General features: G+C 36.3%; 1 protein-coding gene across 12 annotated transcripts in view; it reads right to left on the bottom strand.

Moving 5' to 3' along the window:
* The window catches only part of mark2a (MAP/microtubule affinity-regulating kinase 2a), a 34,456-nt gene that overhangs the window by 15,256 nt on the left and 3,668 nt on the right, over nt 1-15,532 (bottom strand). For 11 of the 12 annotated variants that reach the window (XM_058757194.1, XM_058757184.1, XM_058757186.1 and 8 more), the window contains exons 2-7: nt 4,869-5,024; nt 3,518-3,571; nt 3,115-3,163; nt 2,753-2,818; nt 546-616; nt 101-157 (exon numbers count right to left, since the gene is read on the bottom strand). In XM_058757194.1, coding sequence (XP_058613177.1) covers nt 101-157; nt 546-616; nt 2,753-2,818; nt 3,115-3,163; nt 3,518-3,571; nt 4,869-5,024 — 453 coding nt within the window. Of the gene's footprint in view, nt 1-100; nt 158-545; nt 617-2,752; nt 2,819-3,114; nt 3,164-3,517; nt 3,572-4,868; nt 5,025-8,023; nt 8,180-15,532 lie in introns of those variants that run through there. The other variant, XM_058757188.1, reaches the window with a different exon arrangement.

Genomic DNA, 15,532 nt, shown 5'->3' with positions numbered 1-15,532 from the left:
TATTTAGGGATGAAATCAAATCTGCACGAGTATAGAAGACTAGTCATAAAGGCAGAGGTAAAGATATATAAAATACAGTGTGAAAATGTATCTTGTTTACCTTGAGGTCTCTGTGAACAATGCACTTCTGGTGACAGTACTGCACCGCTGACACAATCTGCAAACACACATAAAAGTTGCTACTTCTATCACAACACTAACTTACACACAGACTGACTTCTAAAATGATTTCTTAGAGTAAAGTTTAGCAACGCAATTACATCTCGTATTGACATTAACAAATGTGACTCCTTGAACAAGCACCTTAAAAAGAAGTTTATACTATCAGACTCTATTATTGAAAACAGTCTCTTACTTGTGATTGGATCAACAATACCATCATGCGAATAAGGCATTACATTTTATAAGTAGAAAAGAAAGTACATGTAACAGAGAAACCCAAACACCACTGATGTGTTTACAGCCCCTATGGTGCTTTGTATTCATGCAACAGCAATATAAAATTTGCAAGTGAGTGAATAACAACCAAATGCACAGCATCTCACCTGTCTGAATTTGGCTCGAGCCTCTTTCTCTTTCATTCTGCCGTGGGCTACGAGGTAATCAAACACCTCACCTGCAAACCAAGGAGGGGAACAACAGTCACGGTTAGAAAGAAACAGTTGCACAAACGGAGAGGGTAAGCTAGAAGTCTGGCTTTGGTAAAAACATAGCCTCTGGTACTTTACTATAAAGCAATAATCTGCGTAACAAATAATCAGCCGCAGGTGACTGATGAAAAGAAACTAGAGCTGTCAAATTCAATATTGATAATTCATGTGTACACGTTGAGTTCTGCAAGGTATTTGCATGGCATATTACAAAGTAGAATTTGTGTGTCACTGTTTCCTTTGGAATGCAGCCTATGCAGTGGGATGTTTTTGCAGCTGTCGCCGGATGGTCATGTTAATGTTTGTTTAAAAAAAAAAAAAAAAAAGATTATATATAATAATTATTATATTATATTATATTATATTAATTATATTATATTATATTTTTTCCTACTTAAATCTAGCCATACAAACAGTGCAAATTTACTTAAACCCCAAAAATGAATATTCTGTTATCATTTACTCACTGGTAACAAATAAGAATATATTCTGAAGTTGGTAACCAAAAGTTTTTGGTCTCCATTGACTGATAATATGGACAAAAACTACAATGGGAGTCAATGAAAACTGACCAAATCTTCTTCAAAATATCTTAGGTGTTCTGCAGAAAAAAAGTATTGCAGGTTTGGATCAACCTGAGGGTGAGTAAATGATAGAATTTTCATTTTTGGATGAACTAGTGTTGTCACGGTACCAAAATTTCAGTATTCGGTACCGATACCAGTCAAAATCCACGGTTCTCGGTACCAATTTCGGTACCACATGCTAATTAAAAAAAACACACTATTTTTAATAAAGTCAAACAAAAATAAAAATGTACAAAAATCAATGCCATTCTTTATACTTTATTTAAATTGTGTTTCAAGTTTTTCCGCAAGTAATAAAAGTATGAAAAACAGTAAACAAAGTTTCACCCAAATTTAATTTGTCTTTTAATTAATTAAATTTAAACACATTGTATTGTTTTGGTAAATAAAGGGGATTTACTATTAAAATTAAACTATGGAAGAAATATTGTGACTTCTTTAAAAAATAAAAAATAAATTTAAAAAAATTATATATATATATATATATATGTAAAATTATATTTCTGGCACAATGTCTTTAAGATGAACTTTTATTTTGACGGGTTGCCGTGAATACCTTTACATTTCTGTGTAGCTATATGATGTGACGCTGGTTTTACTCAATGAACGGTAAAATGCTCGCGAGGACTCTCAGAGCAGTTCTGTAGATGTTGTTTATGTATTTATGTCCTCATTGAGACGGCAGATGATGAATCACCGCGAGCATCAGGCGCTTCAGTGTATGTAGTAAAAAGAAAAAGCAGCGTCTCTGCCATTCATTCACTCACACAGAGACTCGCAGAACATGCGGATTCATATTTGAATCGACTTTTGCAGCTTAATATTTACAGATACTAGTCCACGTCGCGATTTGATTTAAGTGCAATGACCTACTTTTGATTAATTCATCCAAACTTTGACAAACTCCGTGACATTCCGTGCTAAACTGTAAATTCCGTTTTTATAACTGGATTCCGAGATTCCGTCCGCGTTTTCTGCATCGCGGAAATCATCGGGCCGTACGCGTCAAGAACCGGGTTGACTGGGTACTCGGTACCACCGGTACTTAAAAAAACCTGGTACCGTGACGTTTTCACTTTTTTAGTACCGACTTGGTACCGAAGTACCGGGTCTTTTGACAACACTAGGATGAACTATCCCTTTAAGTTTCATTAAACATTTCAGTTGGATTTAATTTAGATCAATTACTAAATGCTTTTAAAGAACCTCACGCATAGATGGATTAATTTCTACAGTGACTGAACAGCTGAACTGTGCTGAACAGCAGTGTATTTTCATCCGTGTCAGGGTCTGAAATTTGAAAAATGATGATACAGTAAGATGGTAAATTTTGGTATTTAACGGAGACAGTGATCAGAACTATAGACTGAGAGCCACATCCTGTCTACAGTAAACTACAGAGGCATTTACAGAACAGCTGAGCATTCAGAATGCAGAGAGAGAGAGAGAAAAAAAAAAAAAACACTGCGTAACGGTAGAAATATGAGGTTAAAATGGGCTGGGCAGAGTTCTGACCTCCGCTGGCATATTCCATCACCAAGTAGAGGGTCTTATCCGTCTCAATCACTTCAAATAACTTCACTATATGAGGACAAGAGGAAAAAAAGAGAAATGTCAGAAAGGTTTGACACATTTTGCTTTATTTAAATGCAATGCAAGTATGCTAGATGAAGACTAAAAATCATTTTGATTTGTGTTATTCCCAAGAGGTTTTACGCTCACCAAATCCAGTTGCACAGAAAAACACTGACATTTGGACAAGGATTAATGAACCCAAAAAAAATGTGGAAAAAAAAACAGTGGGCACAGCCAAAACCGGAAAACTGGAGATTCAAGCTGAGAGACTTAAGGGCGATTTGTCTGTCAGTTAAGCTCACCAATATTTGGGTGATTCAAGAGCTTCATGATCCTCACTTCCCGAAATAGCTGAAAACGGAGACAGAAGATGTCAATGTGCAGCAAACAGATGATGTAGATGTCCTTCACAGCGCGTAAATATTTCAAGCTTGTGCACACATGAGTAAAATGTGGCTAAGAACTACCCCCACCAAACCCCACATCTAACCAGTCCCTTTACTTCAGGAAGTACTTGAGTCTAATTTTCTATAATTAGCCGCCATGGGCCCTACAGAGAAGCGGCTTTGCATCTTGAAAGTTGTGAGGCAACAGGAAGAGACACAACTTAACAGGGGTGGGATAGTTAAAGAAAACAAATTAGCAGTATACTTCTGAAATTGCATTCTGACCCTATTAAACCTCAGGAGGAAGGGTCACACTCACCTTTTGAAGACTTGAGGAGTTGAGCTGAGTCTTGTCTATGATTTTCACCGCCACCTGATTGAAAGGGTGAAGAGTTCGGTTAGGGGAAAAAAAAAAAGTTATTGGGAAAAGCCCTGAGGCTGCAGGCACACATCAGCCTCGGTCTGCCTTCATACAGATCACAATCTCACATCATCAGGAAACAATTCACCATGCCGCATTGAGATTACAGCACGTTGCTCCTGCGGCGAGTGCACACACGCGAACCTAGAGTTTTCACCTTCGCCCCTCTTCTCTATCGGTCTAAAACCTCTCTACAGTCAGGAGTCACATGGTGCGTTATCAGCGTCTCAGAACCATGCGGTCTCATATTAGCAGGCACAGGGATCCAAAAACAAGCCCAGCTGAATGTTAAGTGTGCTGTAAGCATGCACAAAGTGTGGAGGATTCAGAGACTGTTAATGAAAACTGGACCACTAAAAAGTCATGTGATCAGTTTATTATGCAGAAAGTGTAAATGTATAACTTTTTCTAAATTCAGTATGATATTAGTGATACAACAATGTTACACTATTAAAAACAGACGATAATTGGAGTCAATTATGTTCTGTAAATTATATACTAATACCACTCTCAGCTGGTTATGAAATACAGTATTTAAGCAGCTTAAAAGAAAAGTTCACCCAAAAATGAAACTTTTGTCATCATTTACTCACCCTCATGTCGTTCAAAACCTGTATAATGTATATATATTGAACACAAAAGATGATATTTTCAAGAATTAAAAAAAAAAAAATGTGTTGTCACCATTGACTTCCATGGTAGGGGAAAAAATACTATGGAAGTCAATAGGGACCATCAACTGCTTGATTACTAGCATTCATCTTTTTGGTTTAACATAAAGAAAGACACTCTTATAGGTTTGGAACAACATGAGGGTGAGTAAATGACAGAATTTTCATTTTTGGGTGGACTATCCCTTTAATGTCATGATGTAACTGAAGAAGAGGAAGATCTTTTGCATTGTGGCATACATCCAAGTGAAAAAGATTATCAAAAAACAGAACTGCCATTTCTACATAAAGTATGTAGTTGTCATCACCACCACCACCAGTGAAGTACACACTTTCAGTGCATAGCAGAGGCAGTCTGTTTTTTCCCTGAGAGGGATCAGGTGGACGGCTGCTACTGTTGCTTTAAAATCTCAGAGGCGTCAGACTTGAGCTAACAACTAAGCAGCATGTTTATCATCATCTGCATTATGGAAGTCAGACAAATGACTCAAACACATTCCACTTATCAGACAAATCATTTGCCATTTAAACAGCCTACGGTTTGCATTCTTTATTTGGGGGGTAAACGCAATCCTCACCTCTTTGCCAGTGAGGACGTGCTTGGCCAGTTTGACCTTGGCGAAGTTGCCTTTGCCGATGGTTTTCAGGAGCCTGTAGCAGCCGATGTGGGGCTGCTCGTCTGCTGTGGAGTGGGGCATGTTGCAGCGCCCCCCGGGCTTTGAGTCGGAGTGAGACTGCAAAGGGAAAGAGAAAAAACAGTTTAGGCCAGTGTTTGTTTTTTCCAACTATTCCAGACCACAGTTCTTCACCTGGGAACGGTTATGAAGGTTGAACCTAAACGCACAGATGGGAGGTTTGCAGAGCAATGCTTTAATAATATCCTTATCAGAGCTCGGGTGATTCTGATTGGATAGGACTGTCGCCAGTCGCCATCTGATTCTCACACTAAGCAGACATGCAGAGGGAGGCAGAGATGAAGAGTGAGGTAGAAAAAGGAAGAGACCGTGAACGAGCTTAAGGATGTACCAACATTTTGGCAGAAAACAACATTCGTTGCCTTAAAGAAAAAAACAGGCAGAAAATCTTAGCCAAAAATGAGAACAGAAACTACATTGACATCCAATAAAAGAATCATTGACTTAAAAAAAAAAAAAAGAAATCTGATTACATGGTTCAGGTTTCATTTAAGCAAACAGCAGCTGTTGATGGATGACATATTGATGGGAAAGAGACAGACAAGCACAATGTTTAAAAGCCTAAAGATGCACATTGCAGTCAATATTCACATGACATTTTCAGTTTATATTTGCATTTACTAGCTGTGCATTATAGTCCCAATGGCAAACAACATACTTTGCTCAGCCTCAGTCAGTGAGATTTATTAATGCTTTTGAAATGTCTCTTTTACTCACCAAGGCTGCATTTATTTGATTAAAAATACAAAAAAAAAAAAAAACTGAATTACTATTTAAAATAACTTTTCTATGTATAAAATGTAATGTATTCCTGTGATGGCGAATCTGATTTTTCAGCATATCATATGACTCTTCAGAAAACATTCTAATATGCTGATTTGGTCTTTAAGAAACATTTCTTATGCCGTTTATAATTCTGTGTAACGCTTGATAAAAAAAAGTTTGTGATTCTCAGATGAATAGAAATAAAAAAAACAGCATTTATTTGAAATGAAAATAGTTGTAAAAGTCTTTACTGTCACTCTGGTTAGCTTAATGCATCCTTTGTGGAATAAAGTATTAATTTCCTTCCCTGTATATGACATTCAATGTGTAGTATTCAAAATTTACTACACCTGTTATTAAAATATACTTTTTCAAATTTAACGGGAAACCAAGGTATGACAGCTGCCATGTGCTAATGACGCCCTTATTTTGAATAGAGCCTTTTTACAGTCAATATTTCAATGAACAACACTTTAATAATTGTGTTGTTTTTACACCCACACAGTCCTTTACAACAAAACAGCTCCAACAACCTTTAAAATATTGATTAATGATGTCTCTAAAAATTAATAAATAAATAAATAAATAAAAATAAACAATTTTAGCAATTCCAAGACAAAAATAAAAGTACAAAATGAACATTTTCAGTTTTGGTTTTCACACCAGTATTTCAGTTTCAGCCATTTTCATTTCAGAGTATCACCAGCAGAGTTGATGAGAAAAGAGAGGGATGGATAATGCGTGATGCTGTGAATTTTGTCACAGGACACACAGCAGGCAAGGAAAAAAAAAAAAAAGAGGAAGCTGACAGAGTGAGAGAGCGAGTTTGACAACGGGGATTTCTCTTGACTGTTATGAGGTACGCTTGGTTCTTTCTGTGTTGATTGGGAAACAGAGCATCAATTGTGGCCTGTCCCCGTGTGTGTGTGTGTATGTGTATGTGTGTGTGAGAGAGTGTGAGCTCACATTAGAGCCGCAGTTTGAGGACAGGCTGTTGACCAGTGAGGTGAGCACATCAACGAAAACAGATACTCTGTTGTCTGGACTGTCGCACATTTTCACAACACAGTTAATGCCACCATGTTCACATTAGTCCATGTGATGCGTCTATCGCTGAAGTATGGCTTGTGTCTGTACGTCAGTGTGCTAAGAGTGCCCTTTGTCTACAGAGAGCAAACATCTACAAAAACTCAATTTCAAGGCACCTAAAAAAAGCACTGGACGAGGTCTGTGATTTAGTTGACGCATTTTCCTCATAACACACTTGTGAAGCCAGATGAAGTTACTTCACTCCTGCTTAACACACCTATCACTGTGAGTCAGTCAGGGGTTACTAAACATCAGTGATAAATTCTTAAGCACTATTTAAACATTACTCAATGCTCATAATGCAGAAAAGCCTCTTATTTAGTGTAGACAGAGAGAATGCAGCACAACAGTCAAAGATTTCACTTAGGTGAATTACAAAAACAAACTATAAACTAGGATACATATGGAGTATGTTACTTTTTTTTTAAAGTGTATATTTGTATATATACACTAGTGCTGTCAATCGATTAATTGCATCCAAAAAAGTTTTTGTTTACATAATGTGTGTGTGTGTGTGTGTGTGTGTGTGTGTACACTGTGTATTTATTATGTATATATAAATATGCATACATGAATGTATATAAAAATATGTTGTTTATATTAGGGCTGGGTTTTGACACAAATTTCACAATTCGATTCGATTCTCATTCAAAAGCTTGTAATTCGATTCGATTACCAAGTCGATTATTTTGGATATATATCAGATACAGTACACGCCAAATTTTCAAGGAAAAATCTCTCAAACAATGCTGTAAAATATAAATATTGAAGGTTAAAATTGACTGATTTGTTAAAATTACACTTAATGAAGGTTTTAAAATATTAAAGTTACAATTACATAATATTTCTACTTCGATTCTTTTTTTGAAATATAAACAATGGTGGCCGTCATAAAAACTTTATTTCAAACAAATTAAACATTGAAGAACAGTAAAATTTATAATGAATATGCTATATGGTGCATATATTTAGCAAAATGCCCCTCTCTACAGTTTATTTTCTATATAACTAATGAGTTTATCATCACCGAGTATGTTTTTTTTTTTTTCCTGAGGTAAATGTGACGTTACGTGACATTGTTTACAAGCCATTATATTGACGTCTTTGCATGGCTGAAACACTGATTGAGCATTTACTTGAGACAGGATACGGATTATAAAGTTGTACTCTTTCTTTGAACTTACCTTCGGATGTTTAGTCATGTCTATTTTGTGCTGAAACTGGCATTAATGTGGAGGAGATAATCAGTTCACGTGCGCTACGCGCTGCTGCGTCTGTTGAACTGAGGCGCTATAGCAATCTGTCACTTCACATTAAACAGCGCCAAAACGGCATTTACTGTTTGAATGCTGCAATACAACGGACAGAATTTGAAATCTGAGACTTTGTTTCATATTAAAAGTACCAAAGCACAATGCTTATTTAAATTTATTGGATGGGAAGTGTCCTTCAATGTTCCTTCCATTAACTGAAAACAGGCTTGACTAATCGATTCTTGGGATTTAAAGGAACACTCCACTTTTTTTGGAAATAGGCTCATTCTCCAACTCCCCCAGAGTTAATAAGTTGAGTTTTACCGTTTTTGAATCCATTCAGCCGATCTCGGGTCTGGCGATAGCACTTTTAGCATAACAGCATAGATCATTGAATCCGATTAGACCAGTAGCATCGCGTTCAAAATGACCAAGAGTTTCGATATTTGTCCTATTTAAAACTTGACTCTTCTGTAGTTATATCGTGTACTAAGACCGGCGGAAAATGAAAAGTTGCGATTTTCTAGGCTGATATGATTAGGAACTATACTCTCATTCCGGCGTAATAATCAAGGAACTTTGCTGCGTACCATGGCGCAGCAGGCGCAGTGATACGCGGCGCCTGAAAGTAGTCCCCAGCTGGGTAACTGGTTATAATATGGCTGGGGACTGCTTTCAGGCGCTGCGTGTCACTGCGCCTGCGGCAGCAAAGTTCCTGATTATTACGCCGGAATGAGAGTATAGTTCTAGCCAAATCGGCCTAGAAAATCGCAACTTTTCATTTTCCGCCGGTCTTACTACACGATATAACTACAGAAGAGTCAAGTTTTAAATAGGACAAATATCGAAACTCTGGTCATTTTGAACGCGATGCTACTGGTCTAATCGGATTCAATGATCTATGCTAAGCTATGCTCGATTAATATCGAGACCCAGCCCTAGTTTATATATTAATTATATTTATATATAATATAAATTATATGAATATAAATATATACATGTAAATATTTTCAAAATATATACTGTATGTGTGTATTTATATATACACATAAATACACACAGTACACAAACATGTAAACAAAAACTTTTATTTTGGATGCGATTAATCATTTGACAGCACTAATATATACCTACACATGGACAAAAAATGCAAATTCTTCTTACATTTTATATAAATCTTATATTTATATCAACTGACATCATAAATATTATCTAAAATTATTAATATCTTAATTACATATATCAGGGATTTGACGATTTTATAATTTCAGTGTGAAATACGACCGAGCCATTCTTTGTGAGATTCACCCACTCAGACAATCACCTTCACACAAACAAGTTTGCCTGTTGTTCGTGACAAAAGGGAAGTGTAATGATACTGCAGCGAGTGTACGTCACACTGAGCTGATGTGCTGCGAGGGTCTGCAGTGAGAGTAACACTGAACGCACACACACAAACACACAGCTCTGACCTTCAGTACAGCAGCACTGCTACTCAACCACTGATTTACACACCAGTAACCTCACCAAATCTATTTCACACTTCAACACTGATGCAGCACGGGAAAACACCACACAAACCTTTCTGCACACCACAATAATTCTTAAACAATTAACACCCAAGAGAAAAAAGGCTAGACCTAACACCACATACAACAGGAAGAGACCGGTCTTCCTTTGAGAAACTAATAACAATAGAAGTAAATAGGCAACACACTTCAGGCACTTTAACAGGCCCCCAAGTGTGGTTATGTAGAGAAACACCAATGGCTAACTAGCTAATTAAAAACAACAATAATAATAATAATAAAAAAAATTTTTTTTAAAAAAGTCTTTTAAAATCTTAAAATAGACTTTATAACACATATAGGTCATGTGACAACACTTAAAGTGATAGTTCACCCAAAAATGAAAACTCCCCCATGATTTACTCACCCTCAAGCTATCCTAGGTTTATAGACTTTCTTCTTTCAAACAAATACAATCAGTTATATTAAAAAAAATGTCCTGGTTCTTCCAAGCTTTATAATGAATGGTGAATGGTGGTCGAGATTTTGAAGGCCAAAAAAGTGCATCCATCCATCATAAGAAGACTGCTCCAGGCGGTTAATAAAGCCCTTCTGAAGCAAAGCAATGCATTTGTAGGAAAAATATCCATATTTAAAACTTTATAAAGGGTAATCTCTAGTTTCCGCTAACTGTCGCATGCACGTTTACGAGAGAGTGGCGTTCCAGCAGATGACGAAGGACATAGGCATAGCGTAAGCTCTGGTGAGAAGTGACGGGACATTTTTTTAATAAAACGTCGACTGTATTTGTCTGAAAGAAGAAAGTCATACACCTAGGATCGCTTGAGGGTGAGTAAATCATTGGGTAAATTTCATTTTTGGGTGAACTATCTTTTTAAAGCAGTAGTTCACCCAAAAACGAAAATGATGTCATTTACTTCCTCATTTCATCCTAAACTTGTATGACCTTTTAACAGTCAATAGACATTAGTCAAATTAGTGCCATATTTAATTTTTGACAGGCATGAAAACAAGGCAGCGAGGGATAGGAGTACTGGAAATTAAATGAATTATTTGATTGTAACATCTTTCCAAAAGACTTTCTGTAAGCAAAAACTGCATAAAAGAGTTTTGAAAGCTCTAAGTTTTAAAATTGAGGTATAATCATTGTAAAGACTGTAAGTCTATCCCTCACAGCCCTGTTGTCATTCATGTATAATTCAATATGTCATTTAACATAACTATGGTTTATGCAGTCTCATGTCTTTGGACCACAAAACTCTTTAAAATATCTTCCTTTCCAGTCATTCCAAATCTGTATGACTGATATGTTGTAGGTAAAATTATATCCATCTCTTATAACTATCTCCAACTACTGCATTTCATAATAGCATAATTATAATAGGAAACATAAAAAAAAAAAAAATCAAATAAGAGTCAGATTTGATATAGTCATTAAATTATATACCACTTAAAAGGTATATATGTAAGATTTTTTTATTAAAATATAAAAAAAAAAAAAACTACAACAGCGTTATATATCTTGCTGACTTGTGTACTTACATCATCCCAAATGTTTCGAAGAATGTTTAAATCCAGAGAAATAAGCTATTTTAACTAGTAACACGGACAGTGTCCATAGTGTCATTGTGTCGCCTGCCAATGACGTTATTCACCCTCGATTTCCGGTTTTGTTTTGTAGAAAACACCAAAGACACCTTAATATGTTATGCGTTTTATTAGACAGGTGACGACCGCACAAGGTAGCATTATAACAGAACTTTCAAATGTATCTAGTATGATAAAACAGCGCTGCTTTACCTCACATAAGTGCGACCGGAAGGAGCGGAAACGGTCGACTGTGGCATAATAAAACCTCCGCTGCTTTCCAGCCGTGTGTCACGCTCGTTCAGCGGCCTCGTTTCGCTTCGACGGCTTTCAGCCTCACCCTGCTTCATACTACGACGTTAATAAATCTTTAATACATTAGCTCATCCGTGAACATGTTTTCTGCCCGAGCCCCGTCGGATTACATCGGCTGTGGAGATGAAGACGACAACTCCCATGATTCCACAGTCACGGCGTCATCAAACTACGCCTTTGTTTCTTTGTTTGTTTTCAATACGCGCCCTCTAGCGGCGAAAATTATATATTGTGCCTTTAAATGATCTCAACTATAAAAACACAAGGTTTCACTCAAGGACCAGCAAATAAATGTGAAACCCTCATAACACATATGTAAGGAGCCATTCACAAAAGATGTGCTAGTGTTCAAAAACAGCAAGCAGCCCGAAAGAATGAAATAAAATGTAAAGTCTTGTGAGGTGTTTTTCAGAGCTGAACCACTTTTAACTCGACAAGGCATACTAAAAATGTGAGATGCTAGAAAAAGTGCCAAACCTAAACCAACAATTAAATAAACAGCGCAGAGAACATGTCCTATATGAACTCTTTTTCATGTATTTGCTTATGTTTACGCCTTAAAACATAAAGAGAATCTGAAAAACAGCACTACTTACAACAGATAATCCAGATAAATGTCCAAATATAACATTAAACGGTACATAAATCTTGGAAAAAATCCTCACAGAATGACAAAACATGCTAACTTGGCTAAAACACTTGGCTATAACTCTTTCTGGGTCACACTAACATGCTCTCACACATCTAAAGACCTCACAGTCTCATCTGTCTGTGTGTACATTGCAAAAAACAGCGCAAGAATATGAATATATATATATATATATATATATATATATATATATATATATATATATATATATATATATATATATATATACACACATACATACATACATACATACACACACCATAAACACCAGTTAAAAGTTCATTTCAATTTTTAATTTCCCATAAAAATACCTGCTGTGAAGAATTTAATCTCCTCAAAGGCTCATGGCAGAAGTGAGGACAGATACTCCAGAATGGTTTCAAAACAAAGCTCAGTGTTGATAGCCGTAGACGAATAACCCTGAGGACGACTTCAGGGGCCAGGAGGTCTCTGCCTAAAATAATAGGAATAGCTTCCTCACACACTACGGCATAACAGGAAGTCAAGCTAATTCCCGGAAGTACAGTGATAGAGGAGAGTGAGAGAGAAAAGAAAAAGCCAAAATGATCTGGGTTTCGGGTCATACACAGGAAGCGACGTGTCTGGGTTTGTCAGGAGGAGTGGCTGCCGGAGCGAGACGAGGCCCTCAAGAAGCTCTCTGGAAACGAGAGCTGACATGTCCAGACAGCTGGGAAACAAGACAATGGAACGGAGTGGGAGAAGATAAACTGCAGACCGAGTCCTTCTGAAGGTTTCTCCAGTACATCTCACCACTAGCAATCAGTCAAGGTCCAAGAACGCTAGATGAATGATGTCATCGCAGGGTTACATATGTAGAACAGAGACTATATTATAAAAGAATTGAAGAGATTAAGGAGATTACTGTAATTAAAAGTGGATGTTAGACGCAATTATCTCAGACTAAATGAAAGGTGTTGGACAAAACTACGATCAGAATGTTGAATGAACTACATTAATCACTGCAGTAAGTACTGATGGAGAATTACGTAGATTGCTGATAAACAATGATGCCCCAAAAATCTGAACAAAAGGAAATAATATTTATATAAATGACAATTTGAGTGAAGAACATGAATAATATAATAATGCGAACAATTCATAATTTGAAATTGTTTTAAACTGGTCACATAAGCAATTGTTGACATGACATTTTAAACTACTGGAATATATATGATTACGAAATAAAGCTAGTATACCAAAAATCACAACTCTTAAGATCATCAGAAATGTTTTTATTATTACATTATCAATCCCTATTTGTCTTAACAGTTTATTAAACAATTTAAATACATTTGTTAAAATTGGGCAAAAAAAAAAAATACAAGTATAACAAATACAATAAAAACCAGCAAACAAACAAACACAAGTTATATTAGTACTAATTAATAATAAATTAACAACATAATTATTTCTAAAATGTATTAATGTATATTAATAAGATTGATAAAGCTTTTTAACCTGGTTTGGTTAGATAAGTATTTTTGACAGAGAAAAACGGAGTGTGACCTCCAAGATCATTTTCTTTTTAACTTTTTTCTTTTTTTATTATTATTACAGTCTCATTCTCTTGTTGTATAAAAAAAGAAATGAAAATACCACGTCACTTTAATTTGATCTTATTCAATGAATCTGGATTAGTAGTTAATAATTTCACTACTTTTAATTATTTTGAAACCGTATGACTCATTTTCAACCAGAAGTTCATAAATAACATTTTTTCAGGAAGACTGAAACTCAGCATGTATGAGATCAGGCAAATATATTTCTGTCATGTGCGATGTGAGGTACTCCCAAACTTTTCTGGACTCTCCAACCATTACCAGTGGAACAGAAGAAATTTTGCAAGTCAGCCAAGAGTATAGTAATTGTTTAGCTCAGGATCAATGAACTACTTAACTCTGCCAATGATTTTTTTTACAAGATAAAATCTTGGACATGAACACACATTTACAGCTTCAACTCAATTTTAATTTGATGTCTGAACAACCTGCATCCATGACGAAAAAATTTTTTTTTTTTGGATCTCTAGAAGATAGCAACTGGTAACATTTGATGTGTTATAACAAGATAAAAGAAAAGCCTTCTGCAGTGATTTCACAACATCTGCACAAATCAGTGCGGTTCAGATCAGCGCCACACCTGTCAGCAAACATCTATAAAACACTCACTATTTCTGCCACAGAATAGGCCTAACCAGGTGGAATCCTGCTCAAAGACTAATTAAATCCTAAGAAAAAGACAGATGCTTATCAATGAAAACCATCCTTGAAACCAACGAAAGAAGGCAGTATACAAACACTCAGCTTTCATGAGCTGCAGATGAACTAGCTCTACTTGTCTCCTTGAAAAACCAGTTTTGTCCAACACCTTTGTTTCCTTTAACCTAGCACCAGTGGGAAAACCAACCAGATGATCCAGCTCCACATCTACAATACACAACCCTTCATTTAGGTTATTCAGCTACTAGACTAATAGTTCACATAGACTTGAGACTCTTCATTATGTTATCAGTCGAACCGGTTGGAGTTCCATGATTCCTCAGAGAACAATCTGAGGGTGTTCTGAGCCACATTAGTTTCATCGTTTGTCACTGCTGATGTTTATGGCCCGGTTAGCAAGGGCTGGTCACAGACGTCAGAGCTGACAAACATTCAGGAGGGGCTCATTTTATTGGGACAATATGTAATGCATACCAAGCAAACTAAAAGCCATTATTCCAGAAAATGACTGAGGTGTCATGCTAGTGTTGCTACAATCTGACTGCATTCACCATCACGGCATAACTCTTTTACGTTGCTATGGAGACCTGTTGCTCAAAATGTTCTTTTCACCATCTATGCTGACTTAAGCATTCAGTATCTCTCCAGAAAGAGGCCTGCAGTTCAACATCTGAATTTACACACATACACACACGGACAAGTGGGGTAAGATGTGTCAGTGGGTAAGCTGTCATCTCCTTAAAGAAATAGTTCACCCAAAAATGAAAATTGGGTGAACATCATTTACTTACCCTAATCATGTATGAGTTAGCCAAACCTGTATGAGTTTCTTTATTATATTTTGAAGAAGGCTCGTAATCAAACAGTTGATGGTCACCGCCGATTCCTTAGTATTTCTTTCCCTACTACAGAAGTCAACTGTTTGGTTCTTCAAAATATCTTGCAAATGTGCACAGGTATTTAAAAAAAAAAAAAAAAAAAAAAAACTGTATACGACATATCTATCAATTCAACAATTACATGCATTACACATACATATGTGTGTGTGTGTAGGCCTACTTGAAATAATAAATTACTAAACTGACTTCATGAAAACATGAATAAAGTGCTGCAAAATAAG

Source organism: Onychostoma macrolepis, chromosome 21 (assembly GCF_012432095.1).
Source record: "Onychostoma macrolepis isolate SWU-2019 chromosome 21, ASM1243209v1, whole genome shotgun sequence".
NCBI lineage: Eukaryota > Metazoa > Chordata > Actinopteri > Cypriniformes > Cyprinidae > Onychostoma > Onychostoma macrolepis.
The sequence above is the reverse complement of the archived record's forward strand: the minus strand, read 5'-3'. Positions and strand labels throughout refer to the sequence as shown.